Genomic DNA, 23,025 nt, shown 5'->3' with positions numbered 1-23,025 from the left:
AAGAACTTGAGAGGTGTTTATTTGTGACTTTGTTTTCTCAGCTGCTGTGTACTGAGGCATACTTCATATGTATTCTTGTATTTTATTACATAAGAAATCCTACAGATCATAATAATGTTTCATATAGATTAATTCAGTGTGTTATATACTAGTCTGTCTCATTTAAATAAATCTCTAAAAGTAATCATTCTGCCATTGATGACTCTAATTTTTTTAGTGTCCTATAAAATTACTTTCCTTAGAATAACCTAATTTTTGAAATTATAGAAACAGAAGAACTTACAGATTTTTGCTTCCAGTATTGGTAGGCTAGGTAATTCAGACCACCTTTTTTCCAAAGAACAACTTTAAAAAGCTGGAGATATGGATATATATATATATGTATCTATAAGAGAATCTTCTTTAAAGAAGAACTAGAAAGATAGTGAAATATTTCTAGGCTAACGCCAAGGGCAACCTGGGAAATTAGAGACATAAGCCCAGCTTTGGAAGCCACTTTTCACCTGGGTACGTGTACTAAAGCAGCAGTAACGTTTGTAAAACTAAGCTGAATTCTGGTGGCCTTGGGGGGCAAGGGTGTAAGTAGTCAAAAACCTGGAGTAGAGCCTTCTCAAAGTGGAGCATGGGAAATCTGCTTAATTTTTCCCAAGCCGTCTTTACATAGACATTCCAAAGGGTTAGACCTTCAGGGTAAGGGTGAATTGGAAATGAATCACCCCTCCCCAGGATTTGCAGCCCTGTTTGTGCTGTCTCAGGCATCTCGAGTCTTGGACCTGGATTAATGTGGTCTTAGGTTAGCAGTGCCCCAACATACTTAGCAGATGCTAACACAAATCTTCTCTGGAGAAAGGTATCTTCATCTTAGGCTTCAGATGATTCCTGCAAATAATTGCCATGATAAAGTTATTGTCTTGTTTTCAGCTTCAAGCCTTCCTTCCTGTGCCAATCACCTTCAATTTCTGATTCCTTCCTCCCTCTTGAGGTGTGATTTAACTTACTTCTACATTGTATCTTCATTATAAGAACTTGCAAATCAGATTTCTCACCTCTGCTTATTCTTTGCTCTAGGTTCCATCTTCCAGAAATTTGTTAACTTTTCTCATTTGGTCTATTTTTTCCCTGCTGTTTCCTTTTTTATCCTTTTTCTGTTTTTTTGTAGCTTTATTCCTTTATTTTTTACCTCTGACTTGAGTGGATTTCTGAGGAGCAGTGTTAGAGATATTTAAAATTCTCTACGTTTAATCAGCACTTCTACATAGTTTACGTACTTGTTTGAGCATTTTTTTTTCTTTTCAACTTTTATTTTACATTCGGGGGTGCATTTGCAGGTTTGTTACATGGGCAAATTACATGTCACAGGTTTGGTGTACAGATTATTTTGTCACCTAGGTAATAAAGTACCCAATAGGTAGTTTTTTGACCCTTACGCTCCTCCCACCTTCTACCTTTAAGTAAGCCCTGGTGCCTGTTCCTCCCTTCTTTGTGTCCATGTATACTTGATGTGTAGTTCCTACTTTTTAGTGAAAATGTCGGGTATTTGGTTTCTCTTCCTGTGTTAATTCCCTTAGGTTAATGGCCTCCAGCTCTATCCATGTTGCTGCAAAGGACATGATCTCGTTCTTTTTTATGACTGCATAGTAGTTCATGGTATATATGTACCACATTTTCTTTATTAAGTCTATTGTCGATGGGCATTTAGGTTGATTCCATGTCTTTTTTTGTTGTTGTGAATAGTGCTGCAGTGAACATACACATGCATGGATCTTTATGTTAGAACGATTTATATTCCTTTGGGTATATACCCAGTAATGGTATTGCTGGATTGAGTGGTAATTCTAAGTTCTTTGAGAAATCTGCAAACTGCTTTCCACAGTGGCTGGACTAATTAACATTCCCATCAGCAGTGCATAAACACTTCTTTTTCTCTGCAACATCACCTGCATGTTTGAGCATTTTTGTAGAAAACATTTCTAAAGGTGGATCAAAGAGTACAAACGTTAACTTTTTTGATATTACCAAATATCCCTCTGAAAGATTGTAGCTCACACTCTCCTCAGCAGAACATTGTGATGCCTCTAAAAGCATTTTAGTCTTTTTGGAGTTAGTATGTACAGTGTTTTGGGGGAATTGTAATATTTTAAAGGTTATTCTGTATTTTCTTTTCCTTTTTTTTTTTTTTTTTGAGACAGGTCTATCACCTGGGCTGGAGTACAGTTGCACATGTATAGTGTACTGCAGGCTTGAACTCCTGGGCCCAGCCTCCTCAGTAGCTGAGAAATATAGGCATGTACCACTGTGCCCTACTAATTATTTTTTTTTTACTTTTTTTTTGTTTTTTATTTTTTGAAACGAAGTCTTGCTCTTGTCACTCAGGCTGGAGTGCAATGGTGCAATCTCAGTTCACTGCAACGTCCGCCTCCTGGGCTCAAGCAATTCTCCTGCCTCTGCCTCCCAAGTAGCTGGGATTACAGGCACCTGCCACCAACGCCCGACTAATTTTTGTGTTTTTAGTAGAGACAGTGTTTCACCTTGTTGGCCAGGCTGGTCTCAAACTCCTGACCTCAGGTGATCCTCCTACCTCAGCTCCCAAAGTGCTGGGATTACAGTTGTGAATCACCATGCCTGGTCACTTCTTTGCTTTTATTTCTGTTTTTAGAAGATTTAATCTAAACGGATATAAACTAAATATCATTTGATTGTATCTTTTTCTTTTTATCTGAAAGATGACCTTAATTATTTTAGTTACTGTTTTAGCTGAGGACTTTCTTGTTTTGTAGAGTAAATTTGTGTGCTAATTTAAAAAGTAGAGCTTCTTTATATTTGATGGTTGTGAATGAATTGTGTGTCAGATATAATCAACACTATGTACGTGTATTCATGATGAAACATGTTTATTCCTTTCAAGAGAAGAAAGCAACCATCTTTTTTTCTACTAAAAATCTTGGATGTTTTACAGATCAGTTCTTTTAGTTCTTTATGGTATCCTAAAAGACACTTTTTCAAATGAAGTAGGAAATTTATGTAAGAACTTCGTTGAGAATTTTAACGCTTTCTTTTTAACACAGTACCAAGTAAATTAATAATTTAAAAACATTTTTGTTTCACTTGCTTTGTCTAAACTTATTCTAAGCCATTTCATTGGTAATTCCTATTATTACTGCCAGATTTCAGTTTGTCAATGAGATTAATCAATAGGTTTAAACATAGGCGCAAAGAGTAATAAGTCAGCAAATACTTTAGAGTAATGGTTCTCAAATTTTACTTCTCAGACCAGCAGACTAAGCATTACCTTGGAGCTTGTTTAAAATGCAAGTTTTTGATCTCTATCTCAGACCTGCTAAATCAGAAGTTGGGTATCTAGGACCCAGCAATGTATGTTTTTAAGCAGTCCTCCGGAGAATTTTGATGCACACTAAAGTTGGGGGGACCATTTCTTTGGGGATTAAGAACATGGATTTTAAAATGTGACATATCTGAATTCAAATTCCAAATTAACTATTGAATATCTTTGTAACTTTGGGCAAGTTATCCAACTTCTCTGACCTTAGTTTCCTCAGCTGTAAAATTGTGTTACCTCCCTCATTTGGATTATAGTAAATGTGATTGTAAGTTACCTTGTATAAGAACTTCACAAATGGTTATAGTTGCTCTTGCTATTAAACATGTATTAATATTTTTTTGTATGTATCTTATAGTTTAGTAGTTTTTTTGTTTTTCCTTTTAGTGACACATGGAATAAGGTGCATTTTAAATTAGATGGTGTTGATTCACTGATACTTGATGGTCTGTTTAAAGTGCATGGTCACTGTCAGGCTTGGGCAATCGAGTTTGCATGTTTATTGAATCTAGTTTTAGGTTGGGAGAGTTTTGACTTGGCCCAGAGAGAGCAGGCAGACTAATCAGAGACCATAGAAGTTAAATTCAGCAAATAAATGTGACTAGAGCTTAACTTCTGATTAGGTGCATAATAAGAAATAATCTGAAGTAATATCATCCAACAACCTAAACAAAACTGTGTTTTCAAAAAATATTTCATGAATTTTCTATATAGTTTTTCCCTTAAATCAGTTGTTATCAACTTTTTGTTTGTAAAATACCACCATGGCACTTTATATGCTTGCTGCACCTTCCCAACTAGGTCTGCTGAATTGAAATATCCAGGAGTGAAGCCTGTTTATGTGTATTTGGAAAGAACGCCACAGGTGATTGTGATGTGTAGAAGGGCTGAGAACCAATATAGAGAACAAAAGTAAAGAAAATTCTGATTTAAAAGAACTTTGTAGAAATAAAGAGATCAGAAATTAAATTATAACTTATATTATGAAAGAACTGGGAAGTGTGATGGTGGTGAACTTAGTGATGAAGGTAGAGGGCACAGGTAACAGTGCAAGAAAGAACAGAATGTCTCACTCATTTCTCCATTGTTTTAGAAACTCTGTTTATTGTTGTCCAGGCTTATCTCTGACAGAATGAAATTAATTTTATTTGTGTTAGTTATAATTTTTAAAGTAAATTACTTTTTAAATGTTTCTTTTAAGGAGAATATTCTTCAATGAGTTATACTTTTCTTGAATAGTTATCCTTCACAGCCTTCCCTTATTTATATCTCTTCCTTCTTTTCCCTTCCCTTTTCTCAGTGGTCCCTGAAAGAGAAGTGGATAGTTTATACCTCCATTTTATAATTTTTGTTGGGAAACATTGCTATAATATAATCCCCATCAAGTGGTACCATGCTCTACCACGTTATTCTGTCTCTGATTGTGTGTTTCCAGTAATAAACTCACTGTCTACAGGCATCCTTTGGCCAGGTTTAACTTTAGCAAATTCTTTTGTTTCAGTTGGAATTTGTTGTTAGGTCCATTTTAGTGTCTACTTTTTATTATTGGTGCCGATCAATGTCTGAGCATAAGATGACTCTTTATCCTACTGCTTATCTTTGCTGCTTTCCCTGAACTCCTTCCTTTCTTGAATTTGTAAACTGAAGGAAAACACTAACCTTATGTAAATAATTTTCAGATTCTTTTATTGAAACAACAACAAAAATATATAGCATAGAGCATCTGGATTTCATGAATTTTGTTTCCTCCTTGTCAGATTGTAATTTCCAAGCATGCTCTTACCTCGTTAACACAAAGAGATCTGTGCCTGACCTAGGATCTTTCTTTTTTTTCTTTTTTTTTTTTTTTTTAGAAACTTGTGGTGGAGAATGTTGATGTGCTAACACAGATGAGGACCAGCTTTGACAAACCAGACCAGATGGCTGCACTCTTTAAAAGATTATCATGTGGGTAACTCATGATACCTTTTATAAACATAAGAAGATCTTGACACTCAGTATTTAATTTTGGCTCAAAATTTGTAACATAAATACAAGTGGTAAATTATGAAAAGTACTCTTTAGCTTATGAAGAGAACTAGAACATTTTTGCAGTCAAAGGATCATGTAAGTGTGTATGTGGCTTATCTGTTTCACAATTTTTCTAAACCATACTGCTAGTATATCATGTGTCAATATTTCATGAATATTATCAGAATCAATTTGGTTTTAAACTCCTTAAATTTAATACAGTAAATCTACCTTAATTTAGACTAAAAGAATTAGCTTCTGAGCCTGTTAACTTTCTAAAAATCAATTTTATAAGTATAATTTACATAAATAAAATGTACCATTTAAGTGAACGATATTATGGATATTGACAAATGGATACATTTATATAACCATTGCCACAGTCAAGATACAGAACAGTTCCATCACTTTGAAAAATTATTTGCTATCTCTGTGTATTTGGTTTCCTGCTCCCATCTCTGGCCCCAGGCCAGACAACCATTGATCTTATTTTTCTCACGATATATTAAATTTTTGTCTGGCTTCTTTGACTTAGCGTAATGTTTTTGTTTTTGAGATTCATCCATGTTGTTAAGTGATCAGTAATTTGTTACTTTTTGTTGCTAGCTAGTATTCCATTGATGAAAACCTGAACCTACAACTTAAAAAAAAATTTAATGTCTTCTTGACATTAATTCTTTGTGGGAGGTATATTGTGAAATAACAGTGAATCTTAAATATTTATTAAAGTGTGTTCAGCCAGATAACTGTTTTAGATATACTTGAATTAATGTTAATTAATGTTATTTTCTTTGCTTTTTTTACTTGAACTGTTACAATGAAGTTATTTTAAATTACTTTTTGATTAATTTAAAAGCTTTCTCAACACTAAAAAAAGAATGAAATCCCAAATAAAATACTCTTTGTATTTGAGAAAGCCAGAGAACAAGTTTATTTTTCTAAATAAAAAATAATCCAGAAGAAAACTAAAGCCATACATGTATTTAACATACTTCATATTTGACATTTTTCTCTTAAATGCTTTAGAAAAATCACCTTATTAGGCTATTTTTTTCCTGTAAAATTTACTTAATTCTTATTGAATAAGAATTTGCATAAAATTAAAGATTACCTTATAGGACAGATCAGTGGTTGACAGGACTAATAAAGGGAAAGCAAAGAGGGAGATTTTTAGGGTGATCAAACTGTTCACCACAGTGGTGATACAAATCTATCATATGTCTCATACAGTGCATACCACTATGTGTTATATAGTGGGAACACATATCTATATATGTTAACATTTGGGGCTGGTGCAGTGGCTCAGGCCTGCAATCCCAGCACTTTGGGAGGCCAAGGCAGGCAGATCACTTGAGATCAGGAGTTCGAGACCAGCATGACCAACATGGTGAAACCCTGTCTCTACTAAAAATACAAAAAAAGTTAGCCAGGCATGGTGGCACATGCTTGTATTCCCAGCTACTCAGGGGGCTAGGGCAGGAGAATTGCTTGAACCCAGGAGGTGGAGGTTGCAGTCAGCCGGGATTGCACCATTACACTCCAGCCTAGGCAACAAGAGTAAAACTCCATCTCAAAAAAAAAAAGAGAGAAAAAGAACAATTTGAAGCTGTACACCAAAAGGAAAAGACCATTTTTTGTGTGATACTTTATATTATATGATACTTAAAAACATAAAATTAAAAATACATGAAAGACTTGGTAGCATTATAGGGAGAAGGAGTATGAATAAATAGGAAATGACTTTTTAAATCTCTTGTCTTTTGTTATTGTTTGTTGGTTTACTATCTGTTTTTCTAGTCCTTTTTCTTTATTTTTTTTTCTTGTTTTATCCCATTTTTTAATACGCATTTGACCACCCCATTGGCCTTAACTCTATTTACTTTCCTACTAACAATCTTCTGACTGTCCCATCTAGTTAGAAGCAAATAATCCACTGCAGTGTTCAATACTTTGTTTATTTACTCTCATATTTGTGGAATTGAAGCAGTGGAATTTGTTAAAATTCCAAACAGAATTTGCAAGTTTTCAAAATAAAGTTCGTAGTCTTTTGTCAAGATTCTGCTTCCTTGAATGTTGTATATAATAGTGGTGATTCATAACCACTAACTCTTTGGCCATTTTGGAAGTGGCCAAAACAGAAATCTAAATTGTTGAATATTAATGACCCATATATATCAAATTTGTCTTTAAATATAATTTTATTAATTTTTTTCTATAATTTGGAAAAAGAAACGATTCATTTGAGAGTGACTTATTTAGGAGAGTAGAGAGAACTACTTTTTCAGCAATTGAACTGTCTTCCAAAATGTTCTCTTTTGTTTTTGATTCTTGTGTGTTTCTTTCTCCCCATGTCCATATCCAGAAGTCAATGTGTTTTTGAAGGAGTTTTTTACAGTCAACAAGCACATAAGATAAAGCATTATGACTTATTAAGTTAGGTCTGAATTGGAAGGCAATCTGGAATTTATTCATTTATTTTTATTTTATCTATTTTTAATTTTAATTTTTTCGACGGAGCCTCGCTCTGGCACGCAGGCTATAGTGCAGTGGCACGATCTCAGCTTACTGCAACCTCCTCTTCCTGGTTTAAGCAATTCTCCTGCATCAGCCTCCAAAGTAGCTAGGACTATAGGCACATGCCACCACACCCATCTAATTTTTGTATTTTTAGTAAAGATAGGGTTTCACCATGTTGTCCAGGCTGGTCTTGAACTCCTGACCTCAAGTGATCCACCCACCTTCACCTCCCAGAGTACTGAGATACAGGTGTGAACCACCATGCCCAGCCTTATTATCAGTTTTAAGATTTCCTGTATGACTTGAGCAAATCTCCTTACGTCTATGTTTCATAATTTTTATTCTCTGACCTTCTGTTTCTTGGGACTAGGTTCATTGCTTTACTGACTCCCTGATTCCAGACTAGAAATATTTCTAATTTTCCTACAGCAGTTTTTTCTTTTGAAAACTCATTCTATAAACCTATAAGTTGCCTCCAAAGATCTTTACTTTGTCAGTACTTCGGATGTTATCGTTTCCTGAAACTATTCCACCAGTAAAAATCTTGAACTTTGAAATTCAACTCTTAGATCATAGCCATGTCTTCTAGCTCTCACACTCCTTTGTACCTATTGAACTTTTTGTTCTAGCTCATTGAAACTTTTATGCCTCCCTGCTTTCCTGATGACCTCTTCCTGGCTTTATGTATTTTATTCATTCTGGACTATGAAATTTGGTTAGTGCATTCTCCCTTATGCTGTCATACCCTTGACTTTTTGCTGCATTCATCCCCACAAAGCAATTTTCCTGATCCCTAGAAGGTCTCCTGCACCCTGAAAGCCAACTACTGCTTGTGAAATAACATTTTTTAAGTCTGTTGTTAAATTGGCCTCTTATTCATCTTACCACCTATCTGTCTTTGAAAGTTTTTGACTAGTTTGTATTCATTGTTTGATCTTCCCACCTGTCCACTCTTGTTATACTGTAATATGGCTGCTTTCCTGAAACCTTTCTGAAATAGTTTGTTAGTGACTGCTCATTTGCAAGATTTGGTCCTTTTTCCTCAACTCTCATTCTGTTTATTTCTCTGTAGTGTTTATCTCTTTTATCCTTTTTATTAAGGCTTTATTTTCTTTATCTGCCAAAACTTTTATCTATACTCTCAACTTCATCATTTATGCAGGTTCATCTTTTATGTAGTGTCAATTTGTGATACCTTACTCTTCCATTTTTACTCTGCTATTCTATTGGGAAAATTTCATCCAAAATTTTCTCTTCCCTTATTCAGTCTTACTAGTGAGTCTTAAATATTCGTCCTCAGCCTTCACTCTCTTTTGTTGATATACAGATGTTTAATACGAAGTACTAATTTGACCAGGCTTCTCAAAGTATAACCCAGGGCAAGCAGACACTCCAGAGTTCTGATTCAGCAGCTGAGGTGGGGCCCAGTAATCTACATTGTTAAAAAGTTCCAGGGTGGTGCTGTTGCTTGTATTTTAACAAGTCCTCTGGGTCGTTCGGAATTACACTAAACTTTAGAAACATTGATAGATATTTTCAGCTATATGACCCACAGGTTTTTCATAACATCCCTGGAATGGGAATTATCTCTTCCATGGCAGGTATATGTAGGTGGAGAGAAAAAACCTGATAGTTTCTTTTTTTTTTTTTTTTGAGACGGAGTCTCGCTTTGTTGCCCAGGCTGGAGTACAGTGGCGTGATCTTGGCTTACTGCAACCTCCACCTCTTGGGTTCAAGTGATTCTCCTGCCTCAGCCTCCCGAGCAGCTGAGACTGCAGGTGTGTGCCACCATGCCCAGCTAATTTTTGTATTTTTAGTGGAGATGGAGTTTCACCATATTGGCCAAGCTGGTCTCGAACTGCTGACCTCATGATCCACCCACCTCAGCCCGCCAGAGTGCTGGAATTACAGGTGTGAGCCACTGTGCCCAACTGATATTTTCTCTTTTGACTATTTTGTTGTCTCTCTCCCCATCCGTCCAGTGACTCACACTGGAAAACTTGGACATCCTGATTCTTTCACTCCTCATATTCCACATGTAGTAGCTGTGTCTTATAAATGAGAGTTTACAAATTGATGTGTCACATTTCGTCCAAAACTATACATTGTTTGGCCATACACTACATTAAATTTTTAAAAATTTTTTGGTCGTTTTTAAAATGGGAAGAGTCATTTCTAAACAGAATTCTTTTCATATAACTCTTTATATTTTGAAAAGCCTGAACAGGTCCCTCATTGCTTGAAGGATATAGCATAAACTCCTTAGCATGACATTCAAAAGCTGTTATTTGGATTAACGAAATAATTGACCAGCATTGCTTTTCTGCCTGTCTCCCACTACCTATTTGCTTGCCTGGTCCAAGACCCACATAGCCTCTGTTCTAGTGTTAGTTCCTTGGGAAGTTAGTGGATGTTATGTGGGGTGAAGGGAAGTACCAGTGGTCAAATGGTTTGGCAAATAATCCATTAAACAGTACATTAAACAGTATTTCTTATTGGGAAGTATCTTAGAACTTTTAATGTGTCATTATTATACACATTCAAGAAGAGGTTGTAGGGTATAGTCTTTGCAAACTTGATTAAATTCTGGGTACCATACTTTGGAAAATATATGGCTATATCACAATGAATCTTCTCTGATTCTTCACTTTGTTCTTTGTCATTTTTCTGAATTTGTCACTGCTTATTTTCTGGACTGGAAGGCTTTTTTCTTCTTAATCCTCCTTTGGACCCAACTTGGATAGCATTTCTCAGAGAAATCTTTTCTTTCACCATCATTTCTTCTCTGGGTAGTAACAATTTCCTAGTCTCCCCCTTTTTATTTTATTATTATTATTTTTTTTGAGGTGGGGTCTCACTCTGTCGCCCAGACTGGAGTACAGTGGCTTAGTCTTGGCTCATGCAAACCTCTGCCTCCTGGGTTCAAGCGATTCTCTTGCCTTCAGCCTCCCAAGTAGCTGGGACTACAGCAGGTGCCACCATGCCCAGCTAATTCTTGTATGTTTAGTAGATTCGGGATTTCACCATGTTGGCCAGGTTGGTGGTCTCCAATTCCTAACCTCAAATGTTCTGCCCGCCTCCGCCACCCAACCTAGTCTCAGCTATCTGGGTATCAGGCACTGTGCTGAGTGCTACAGGTAGATGAAAAGATTAGGAGTAGTTCCTGCTCACATGGAATTGTTAATAAATTTGGGCCTTATTTTGTTAACATGACTATTTTAATTCACCTTTGGCTTATATTAGGCCTATTTGGATGGTTTAATAAAAGATGCTGTGGTCAAAGTTCAAACAAGCTACACAGAAGGCAGAAAGTTAAAAATAAAACACTTCTCTCTATTCCTACTCCTCAACTAGTAACTTTAATTAGCAGTTACTGTAGTATACATCTCTTTGCAGAAATTTGTTATGTACATACAAATATTTGTGTATATCTTTTATTTTACATAAATGGAATTATATTTCTTAGTTTTCATGACAGCCCATTTAGATTGTCTGCTATTTGAGGTCTAGATCATTATTCTGTTTATATTTCTTTTAGTACATAGTATAATGCTTTGTATATGGTGTTCAACAAATGTTCGTTTGGCATTAAAAAATGTGAAGATATTGAACCATCATATTGACCCTTCCAATCCTACTTTGTTAACGGAGTTTTATTTTTTTTTAGAAATGGGATCTTGCTCTGTTACCCAGGCCAATGTGCAGTGGCATGATCATAGTTCACTGCAACCTCAAATTCCTGAACTCAAAGGATTCTCCCATCTTAGCCTCCCAAGTACTAGGACTGCAGGCTCTTGCCACCACATCCAACTGATTTTTTTTTTTTTTTTTGTAGAGACAGGGTCTTGCTATGTTGCCCAGGCTGCTTGTGAACTCCTAGGCTCAAGCAGTCTTCCCAGCTCAGCCACCTAAAATGCTAGGATTAGACGTGAACCACCATGCTCAGCCTTGAAAATTTGTCAATAATTTTTAGTATAATGCTCTCTAACCAATATGTAAGTGATCACATCTGTTCATGGACTTCAGCAAACTGGTCCTGCCAAAACGGCTTGTGTTCTCAACAGGCAATTTTTGTTTCTTAACTCAAGACCTTAACAGTGTAAGAATTTAGCACTGCTGAGTTCCTGGGCCATTTGAGGATTTAACTCCTGTTCACTCTGATCAGCTTCTTTTTCGCCTAGTCTCTCTTCCCTTTTTCCTGCCCCTACTATTTCTGAAATGGAGTTATAGTTAGCTACTTGTGAACCATCTATCCTATTTAAAAGAACACAGTATACTCCAATTGATGTAAACTATAGCTACTTAAAATTTTAAGCAATTTAAATATTAGCTATCAATATCTTTGCCTCTTTAATCATTATTGTAATCAAATTGCTGTTAATTGTGCCTTTTATCATAGGAATTTTAGGACTTTAATACATTTAGATTTTTTCCAAGGTTAAGAAAGAATCCAGTTCACACTTTTTATTCTCTTCCTTTTGTTTCTTTGAATTTAGCTGTTGACAGTGTCTTGAAGAGGATGACAATAATCGGTGTAATTTTATCCTTCCGATCATTGGCACAAGAAGCACTTAGAGATGTAAGAAACCATTTCAATATATACTCTATATCCAAACAATCCCTTTAAATTTCTCAGAAAATTGAAAGTTACTTTTCAGATTCATATTTGGCAATGATACAATTAAAATTCCAATTTTAGTAATTAGAGAAAATAACATACATAGAAATTAGTTATTTAAGCTCTTTTTTTGTTTTAGTACTGCTACTTGGAGAGTATAACTTGCATGGTTATTGTAGTACTTTTTCAGTGCTCTTTATTATCATTTGAATATTTTCCATTTTTACTGTACTTGCTTTAATATTGAATAATTTTGAATGCATTTCATTCCTGTATGTCTTGGAATTTTGGAAAAATAAAATTAGGTAAAGTAAAATAATTTTTATGAAAACGAGAATTAATCAATTGGTAATATTTTTTAAGTATAGGGGTTGCCATTGAACAATAATTCTGTATTCTTATTTGTAATCCTACCTAGGTCTTGTCCTACCACATTCCTTTTCTTGTAAGCTCAATTGAAGATTTTAAGGATCACATTCCAAGAGAAACTGATATGAAGGTAATAATATAATTTATAGTTGGCATTTACAGTCTCTAAAATGAAATATTTAAATTACATATGCAGTAAAATATAATAAATTCTAACTATAGTATAGTTAGAATTTATTGTATTTTATATAATAAATATAGTTTTATATTTAATATAATAAATATAATAAGTATAGTTTCGATTTTATAGTGGTTAGTTTGCACGCTTGCCTTTGTAATTGAATCTAAAGAGCTCAGCACCAAAATACTACCTAGGCATTTTGAAAGTCAGTCTTCTTTGATCACCTATAGCAATGCAAAATTGACTAAAAATAGATTTTTTTTTTCCTTAAATGGATAGCTGTTTATACATGGTCATAAAGAAAATTAAGAAATATGAGGCAATGAAATAATAGTTGTGTTGTTTTAAATACAGTAAAATTCAATAAATTTTTAAAAATAAATGTTAAAAGGCCATTTCTTATAAAAGGATGTAATTATAGGCTGTAATTTTAAAAAGATTTTTAGTATTCTGTTTTTAAGTAATATATATAAAACAATGGGTTAGTAGCCTTCTGTGAGCTTACAATTTTTATTTTGAAATCTATTGAGCCATGAAATCCAGCCATTCATGTAATCCTAGCAGTGATTGACCAGTGATTATACATCTAGTAAGTGATATATCAGGACTCACATTTGTGTTTTCTAAGTTGACATATTTCTTAGATTGTTTCTTTTTCACATATCTTGAAAAACACTGACTGAAAAAAAATAATGTCTAAACTCCTTCGAATGACACCAAAACTCAAATTGGTGCCACTCAAACTTTTTGAGATCTATTTTCTACCACTTCTTTCTTCCTTCTCCCAGTCTCCTCTTTCTTACTCTGCCACTCTTTTTATATGATATTCTGTGAGCTAACTAGATCTTTCTGTTGCATTCTCACAGCTGTCTGTTTTACCTTCTAATTTATTCTACTTGAAGATACCACCCTTTTCTCTTTCTGCCTTTTGAAATCCTGCTTGTATTTTAAGGCCTGATTCAATCGCCATTTTCTAAAAACCATTCCTAGATTTTCCAGTGATAAAGAAGTTTTTTCCTAGTGTTATCAAAGAACTTATTTATCCACTGTGGAGTTGACTATACTCTGCCTTGTGTTATATTTTTCTACTTATATTTATACTAAATTGTATATATCTTGAAGATCAAGACTTTATTTTTTGTTGTTGTTGCTGTTTCTCTTACAGTGTTTTGCACAGAATAAACATTTGAGATCAGTGATTGTCTTATGATTTTATGATTGAAAACTATGTACAGATAGCTCAAAATGATTTCCTAAGTAGAAACACTAAGGAAAAAAATAAAGTTAAGAAAACAAAACCTAATTAGTTCTTGAGAGGACGCTGGTGTGCAGAATTACGAGAATTAATTAATATTCTGAGCAACCATTCAGTTTTCACCTGACCTAATCATGCTTTCAATAGAACTTAACTGTTTTTTTAAATATATTTTTCAACAGCTTTATTGAGTAATAGCTCATCTATCATAAAATGTACTCATTTAAAATGCACAATTCAGTGGTTTTTAGTGTAGTGACAGAGTTTTGTTCAGCCATCACCACAGTCAATTTTAGAACATTTTCATCATCCCAAAAAAGAAGCCTTGTACCCATTAGCAGTCACTCCGAATTCTACTCCTTGTCTGCCATCCCCAGCCCTAGGCAACTTACTAATCTACTTTCCGTTTAAGTTAGCCTACTTTGGACACTTATATAAATCATCATTTGTAGTCCTCTGATACTGGCTTCTTTCACTTAGCATATTTTCAGGATTCATACATATTACAGCATGTCAGTACTTTTTTTTTTACTGATTGTTGAATAATGTTTCATTGTATGGATATACCACCTTTTATTTATTCACATCAATTGATGGACATATGGGTTGTTTTTACTTCTTAGCTATTATAAGCAATGCTACTGTGAGCATCCGTGTATAAGTTTTTATGTGAACGTATATTATTTCTATTGAGTATATACTAGGAGAGAATTGATGGGTCATATGAAAACTGTATGTTTAGCCTTTGAGGAACTGCTAAACTGTTTTCAAAGTGGGTGTGCCATTTTGCATTCCTACCAGCATTGTTTGATGGTTTCACTTTTTCAGCATCCTCAGAAATACTTGTTATTATCTGTGTTCTTAATTATAGCCACTCTAGTGAATGTGAAGTGGCATCTCATTGTTTTGATTTGCATTTTCCTGATGGCAGATGATATTGAACATGTTTTTATAGGTTTTTGTTATTTGTTTATCTTCTTTGGACAAATGTCTATTCAAAGCCTTTGACATTTTAAATTGGGTTGTCTTTTTTATTTGTGAATTCTTCATATACTTTGGATACAAGTCCATTAACAAATTCATGATTTGCAAATCTTTTCTCTAATTCTATAGGTCGATGATGTCTTTTAATTTCAATGAAGTCCATTTTTATCTATTTTTGGGGTTTTGTTTGTTTGTTTGTTTGTGCTTTTGGTGTCAATCTAAGAAACCATTGCCTAAATGCAGGGTCTTAATGATTTGTGCCTATATTTTCTTCTAAGCATTTTACAGTTTTTGCTTTTACATTTAGGTTTATTATTCATTTTGAATTAATTTTTGTGTGTGAAGTAAGTAATAGATTATAAACATTTTAAACTAGAACTTAATCCCTGCCATGTTCTTATTTTTTCTAAGCTATACTGTTTTACTTCATATTTTATACTAAGGTTTGTTGTCACCATATCAGAGGTAACCAGTTATATAGATAGTTTTTATCTGAGGTTATTGAACAGTCAGAATATCTTGAATATTTGATATCTATATGTGATACAGAAAAATTAGTTACTAGAAATTCCCTTATCAGATTTTTAAATGAATACTCCTTAAAAAACCTATTATAAGTAATTTTTCACGTTTATAGATATGATTAGACATTAAACCACTGTAATTTTTCATTAAACTACTATGGACATAAACATAGGTCTAGTAATATTGATTCACTTTTGTTCATGTATTTATCTTTTCTGACTTGATATTTTATATTCATGCCTCCGAGCAAAGTGGTAACTTTAGAATGATCCAGCTGAAATGTGCCACAGAAAGTATACAAGTTTTGTTTGGCCCAGCAGTAGGAAGTTAGAACCAGCAACACTTCACACAGTATTCAACCTACCTTGAATCAGTTGTTCAATATATTTAGTTATGTTGTAGTTTCTGCTTCAGCCAAGTTTCTGAAATTCTCTGGTGTTCTAGGCAGACTAATAAACAGGGAGCTTTCTCAGAAATTTGTTTAGACTATTTACTGCTCTGTAATTCGTATATTTTTATCAGGTTGCAATGAATGTGTATGAGTTATCGTCAGCTGCTGGATTACCTTGTGAGATTGATCCTGCATTGGTAGTAGCTCTTTCTTCACAAAAATCAGGTAAAATGCATTAGTAAACATTTAGTATTCTTAATTAAAGTTACCAGGGCATCATAGGTACAGGTATGATATTTAACCATATATTAAAATGCCTGCTTTGCCTTAAGCTTTTTAAATTTGTTATTGTTATTGCTGGTAGTTGGAATATATCAGTGCATAAAACACAAACATCCCACCTTGTGGAACTTGAGATTACTGAGCCATTTAGTGTGTACAGATGCAGCAGTCAGGAGGATTCAGGTCTGAGCCTTGAGCCGTTCTAAGATTTAAGAGCTCAGGGAGAAAAGGAAAAACCACCAAAAAAGAAATTTAGAGAAATTGAGAAGGCAGGACCAATGAAGTAGAAGAAAAACCAGGAAAGAGTAGTTTCCAGGAAGATAAAAAGGAGGTGATCAGCTATGTAGAGTTAATTGGTGGTACTGAGAAGGTCATTATCAGTGAGGTTTTATGGGCAAAAGGCTGATTAATGAGTACTTAAGGGAGAATAGGAGAAAAGGAATTGGAGATAACTATAAGAATACAACTCTCTCAAAGAGTTTTATTATAAAGGGGAGCAAAGAAATAAAATTATTGTAGCTGGAGGCAAGAGCAAAGTAAGAGAAGGATATTTTAAGATATTTTTTAAGATATTTATAATATCTTAAATATTAATTTATATCTTAAATATTATTAAAATAATAATTTTTTTAAAGATATTATTATTTTAAGGATATTTTAAGATTGGAGAGATTATAGCATTTGTATGCTGATGGGAGATGGTCCAGTAGATAACAAAAAACGGAGATCTAGAAAAGGGTATTCTGTTTTTATTGGACTAGAGTTTATTCATCATCAAGAGTTTGTACAGTGTTATATAAAACATTTAGAAATTTTTAATACCAGCCCTTTAAAATGTAGTGTTTAGAATGCTCTAGATAGTTCTGGATTTCTCTACAAAGTAAACTACAGCATTTCATCTAGTTCTACTACTAAAATGCTCCTTTTTTTTTTTTTTCATTTAACAATGCTTTTTGTTTCCTCATTCGTACTGTATGTTACATTTAGTCACATGGATAATTATAACTGTTACTTGATTTGCTACAACTGTATTTTTTGTAATCAACCAAATCTTTAAAACATATTTTGGCTTTTTTCTTATATTCAATTCTTAATTACGTCTAATGGTGAATAGTAGCCTAAATAACCCACAATTTGAGTGCATATCACAATAAATGTTTTAGAAAGGGTTGTGTCTTGAAAACTTTTGGGCAATTTTTATTCATGACTAGTTTCTTCTGTCTTCTAAAATAGATTGGAAACCCAGTCCACTTTCCATATTTATATCTCTTAAATAGTAAATTTCAAATTATAGTCATATCTATTTCAAAAAGTAAGAATTGTTTTGGTGATTTTTCAGAATAATTTATGAGATAATAAGTTTTCTAAATTATAAATAGAACTTTCTCATAAAGTAATAATTTCTCATTGGTTTTCAATTAGGAAATTTTAAGATCGCAGTTATCCTAACTATATTTTTTGTTCTATAATCTTACAATTAAGAGAAATGAAATCTTACTTTGCTATATAATCGGAGCTCCTTGAAATATGCCTAAGTAATGATAATAGTCAATACTTTAGTAACATAAATTGTTTCTACTTTATATTTTAATAACCAAATTTTCACCTATTCTAAGAATGCTAGTAAAGTATTTTACTATTTCTAAAAAAAAGTCAGTCATTTTTAAAATAAAAGTGTTTTGTCTAGTTTAGATTATCAAATCTTAACAAATCTTGAAGAAATACCTTGATTTTATTTTTAATTTTTGTCTCTTAGAAAACATTAGTCCAGAAGAAGAGTATAAAATTGCCTGCCTTCTCATGGTGTTTGTGGCAGTTTCTTTGCCAACACTGGCCAGTAATGTAATGTCTCAGTACAGCCCTGCTATAGAAGGTAATAGTAGTTTAAAAGTGTTTTGGCAATGGAAAAATCATGTGTTTTGGTATAGTAGATACTTTTCTCTTCAAGTAATTGGTGCTCTTTTATAATGAAATATGATTTTTAAGTTCTGCCACTAACTGGCAGTGGAACCTGGGGTAGTCTGTTTCCTTTTATCTAAACTGCGGTTTCCTGATATATGGAATGTGTGGAAGTAAGTTCATGTGTGCCTGCATGTGTGTAGAAGTTAGTGAGGGAGTATCCAACTCATAGGATTGTTTTAAGGATTGAAAGATAAAATGTTGTAAAGCAGCTAAGCACTTCTTTTTTGTTTCCAAGATACTATAAAACTGATGTGTGATTTCTTTTACATGTTTTCAGAAGTGTTTGCCTGTTTAACATATGCATGATCATTTGCTGCTCTCTTGCTACACTGTTTTTAAAAACTTCAGTGTTCATGAAAGTCAAAGGAGACCAAGTTCGGTCATGTTCCAACTCTACTCTTAATTATGCCACTATTTATGTAGATTGTGAAGTCATTAAAGATTTGCCTTCTATGTATTATTTGCTATTTTGGGGTCTGCACAACCCTATTTGCATTTTCTCAGGACATTGCAACAACATTCATTGCTTGGCCAAAGCCATCAACCAGATTGCTGCAGCTTTGTTTACAATTCACAAAGGAAGCATTGAAGACCGTCTTAAAGAATTTCTGGCGGTAGGTATAATCAGATTACAGAACTCATCACGTTTTATAAAGGAAACTAAAAATCAGAACTACAAGATATAAGAATAACTTCTCTTTATTTTTACATTTTATCTAGTGTCCTCTCATTTTGTTTTCATATTTTCTCAGGTATATAAATTTCAGTCTCCTTTTATTTTTATTTATTTATTTTCTTTTTTAGAGGGAGAAACAGATGAAGGCGGGGCATTAAAATTGAGGAGCAGTCAGTTATCATTTGCCTTAGACTTGGAAGTCCCTTTCCCAATTCTAGAGCTCTGCAATATGACCTTTTTTTCTAAGCTGATGTTTAGACTGCCCTAGTAATTATCCTAGATTTGAAAGAGAAAAAAGCAAAGGAAAATTGAGGTCAACAGGGAGACTCTAAAAAGACATATTTTACTTATTTCCATTTCTTTGGAGAAAGACCATTAATGGGTGATAAATTAATCATTAAAAATACTACTCCCTATCAAAAGAGAGGAGTGCTAAATGTAGCCTCATGAAGCATGCTTTTTAGTTTCTATATCAGTGTAGTTCTTCCTCTTCTTTATTACTATAACCTTTTCCATACTTTATTTAGAGGAAAGACCCTGGCGTACTGAACTCTAGAACATTTACTTTTTTAGTTATAAATCCTGTCCGCTTTTTAAAAAAATAATTTTTAAATTAAAAATGCAAATATAGCATTGACTTGAGGGGAAAATAACTTCTATTTCAAGAAAAACAGTATTAAAATTTTTAAATATTTATTTCCATTTGCAGATAATTTCTTCATTCACGAGTTTAATGTCTTAATCTTATAGTGTTTCTGTGAAGTCAGATCCAGTGTGAAACTGTCTTTTTACTTGGTAACTAAGAAATATAGTCAATACAGATATTGGGATAGGATAAGAGAAAATAATTTGAATCATTTTAAAAAGCAGACTTGTTCTGAAAAAAATCAGTTTTAAAGACCAATAAGAGTATTTGATTACATTTATTGTGTTAGTGTCTTTTTGTGCCTTAATTACTCTTTAAATTATTGTTTGAATATAGAGTATCTAAGCTCATCTTATTTGTTATTTAATTGCTCATTATTTTATATATAGCACTAAGTGATTGAAATGTGTTGAAAGTTGAAGCATACCAAAAGTAAGTAACTGATGAACCTGTTATTAACAAGCTCACTTTATGTGTATGTATACTTTTAAGCTTGCATCCTCCAGTCTACTGAAAATTGGCCAGGAGACAGATAAAACTACAACAAGAAATAGAGAGTCAGTGTATTTACTGCTAGATATGGTAAGTCTCATTTTGATTTTTACTAACAATAAAAAAGTTCCAGTCTTTCCTGAGAATCTTTTCTGAACATTTTATTTGTTGAATACTTTTTTGATCCCTTTTATTCACTTCACATAAACCATACCTTTCTAAAATTTGCAGAGAAGACTGACATCACTCATATTTTATCATTTTGGTAATATCAGAAAATAACAAAGTCAAAGGTTAGCATTAACTGTGAGTATTCTTTTATGAACAGTTTTTCCACCTGTTGGAAAACACTTAGGCCTTATATTTTTCTACTGTAATGGTTTCAACTCTCTTCTAGTTTTCTGATTTCTCTACATTCTGACTCTATTCTGCCCATCTGCCCATTCTGTGTAATTTTCTATAATTCTCTGTGCCTAGTCACTTCCCCCTCTGCAGTAATTGTGAACCAGCTCTGCTTGTTTCTACCACATGGCTCTTTCCCCACTTAGAGTCATCTTCCTTATCTGCAGAAACTGGATTTATCCTGATGACTCAGCACACCCCACAGCTCAAATCTTTTTCCAAATCATTCCTGATTACTTTGGCCTATATTAATCTTTCTTCCATTTTGAATTCCTCTAGAATTTGCAGCTTTCCATTTAATTATAGTTGGTCTTATGTTTGGTTTTGCTTCCTAGCTTAGTCTTGGATTGCCAGTTAGAATTGTTAGCAAGGACCATATTTTAAGTATTTTTCTTTTTTCTTTTTTTTTTTTTTTTTTTTTAAAGACGGGGTTTCACCATGTTGGTCAGGCTGGTCTTGAACCCCCGACCTCAGGTGATCCACCCGCCTTGGCCTCCAAAGTGCTTGGATTACAGGTGTGAGCCACCACGCCCGGCCTAAGTATTTTTCTATTGTCTTTTATTTCTAGTATATCAATGAGGAATACCAAAGTGCTCAATATATTCTTGTTGATTAAATAATTTAATTGAGCTGGGCACGGTGATTTATGCCTGTAATCCCAGCACTTTGGGAGGCCAAGGCCGGCAGATCACCTGAGGTCAGGAGTTTGAGACCAGCCTGACCAACACAGAGAAACCCCATCTCTACTAAAAATACAAAACTAGTTGGGTGTGGTGGCTCATGCCTGTAATCCCAGCTACTTGGAAGGCTGAGGCAGAATCCTTGAACCCGGGAAGCAGGTTGCAGTGAGCCGAGATCGTGCCATTGCACTCCAGCCTAGGCTACAAGAGTGAAACTCCATCTCAAAAATAACAACAATAATAATAATTTAATTGAGAAGTAGTACTTTTTAAACATTTTGATACACATTCACTGTGGCATATTTACGTTTTAGATTAAGTAAAAAGGAAATAATATGTGTCTATATCTAATAAGAACAGTATAGAAATTATGCCTTACTGGTTGTCAAGAACTGTTCCTATTATAAATAACTTGAGTTTTGATGCATTTTTAAAATTTTTCAGATTGTACAAGAATCCCCGTTCCTTACAATGGATCTTTTGGAGTCTTGTTTTCCTTATGTCTTGCTGAGAAATGCATACCATGCTGTCTACAAACAAAGTGTTACATCTTCTGCATAAAATATCTACTTATTCAAGACAAGCACGCATTTTTGTTGCCTTGGTTTTACCTGTAGACTGTGGAACTATTTTACCTTAAGGCCTGAAAAAGTTTGTGGATTATAAATTTCTTTCATACGGTTGTATTTTCTGATCATTGGTTTCTTAATATGGTTGTACTACAGTATATACTTGGTTGATTTAGGTTGCACATTCACTGAATTCACTGAGATTATTCCTATAATTTTAGAGTATCATTTATTTGAAAAACATACATTATCTACATGTTTTTGATATTTGATAATGAAAAAAAATCTTTGCTTGTTTATTTCTGAAAAAATTGTATTTAGTGATTATTTTAGATAGTGATATTATAGCATTCATCTGTGTATAAATTATTTCATATAGGGAAGAGTTCTGATCTGTACCTATGGTTCTTATTGAAAACAAAATTGGATGTGCATTTCTGTGATGTTATGAATACATTTCTACTTTATTTTGAAACATTTGCCAAACTAAATACTATAACACTGTATAACATTTAAAAATGTTAAAGGACTGCTTAGAATTAGAAGCAGATCATTTCCCGAAATTCTAAAAACAGCAGCATATGTTGTTGCTTGTATAAAGCCTAGCGATAATTTTTAGACTAACTTCCATGGTGCCCTGTTGGCATTAGCACTACCATTGTACCCTGCTGTATAATAAACAATCTTAGACATTTATCAACTGTTGATACAAATGTTAGTCCCTAACCACTTTTTATATATGTTTTAAATTTTTGAAATTCAAGTGTACCTGCCATAACATAAAATAAACACTAGACTGTATCACAGTTCAAATGATTTCCTTAATTAAAATCCTTGGACATTCTTTTGATAATATGAAAGTTTTTGTTCAAATTTGGTTTAAAATAAATTTTGATTTAGGAATGTCTAAGTACAGCAGTCGATAACAGGTCAGCTATTAAGTGATTTGTTTAAATGTTTTGAAAAACATTTCATTGAAAAAAAAACCAAAATTAGAAAATAAAATTACACAACACTTCTTCTTCTTTTCTTTTTTTTTTCTTTTTTTTTTTTGAGACGGAGTTTCACTCTTGTTACCCAGGCTGGAGTGCAATGGCGCGATCTCGGCTCACCGCAACCTCCGCCTCCT

At 33.6% G+C, this 23,025-nt stretch overlaps 1 protein-coding gene across 1 annotated transcript in view; it reads left to right on the top strand.

The window, feature by feature from the left end:
- The window catches only part of NCKAP1 (NCK associated protein 1), a 112,181-nt gene extending 89,479 nt beyond the window's left edge, over positions 1–22,702 (top strand). The window contains exons 25-32 of the mRNA XM_017532643.2: positions 5,191–5,284; positions 12,361–12,443; positions 12,901–12,981; positions 16,319–16,412; positions 18,226–18,342; positions 18,936–19,045; positions 20,246–20,335; positions 21,772–22,702. Coding sequence (XP_017388132.1) covers positions 5,191–5,284; positions 12,361–12,443; positions 12,901–12,981; positions 16,319–16,412; positions 18,226–18,342; positions 18,936–19,045; positions 20,246–20,335; positions 21,772–21,888 — 786 coding nt within the window. The 3' untranslated portion in view covers positions 21,889–22,702. The remainder of the gene's footprint in view (positions 1–5,190; positions 5,285–12,360; positions 12,444–12,900; positions 12,982–16,318; positions 16,413–18,225; positions 18,343–18,935; positions 19,046–20,245; positions 20,336–21,771) is intronic.
- Positions 22,703–23,025: the final 323 nt, after the last annotated feature.

The sequence above is a fragment of the Cebus imitator genome, unplaced genomic scaffold (genome assembly GCF_001604975.1).
Source record: "Cebus imitator isolate Cc_AM_T3 unplaced genomic scaffold, Cebus_imitator-1.0 Scaffold78, whole genome shotgun sequence".
Classification (NCBI taxonomy): domain Eukaryota; kingdom Metazoa; phylum Chordata; class Mammalia; order Primates; family Cebidae; genus Cebus; species Cebus imitator.
The sequence above is the reverse complement of the archived record's forward strand: the minus strand, read 5'-3'. Positions and strand labels throughout refer to the sequence as shown.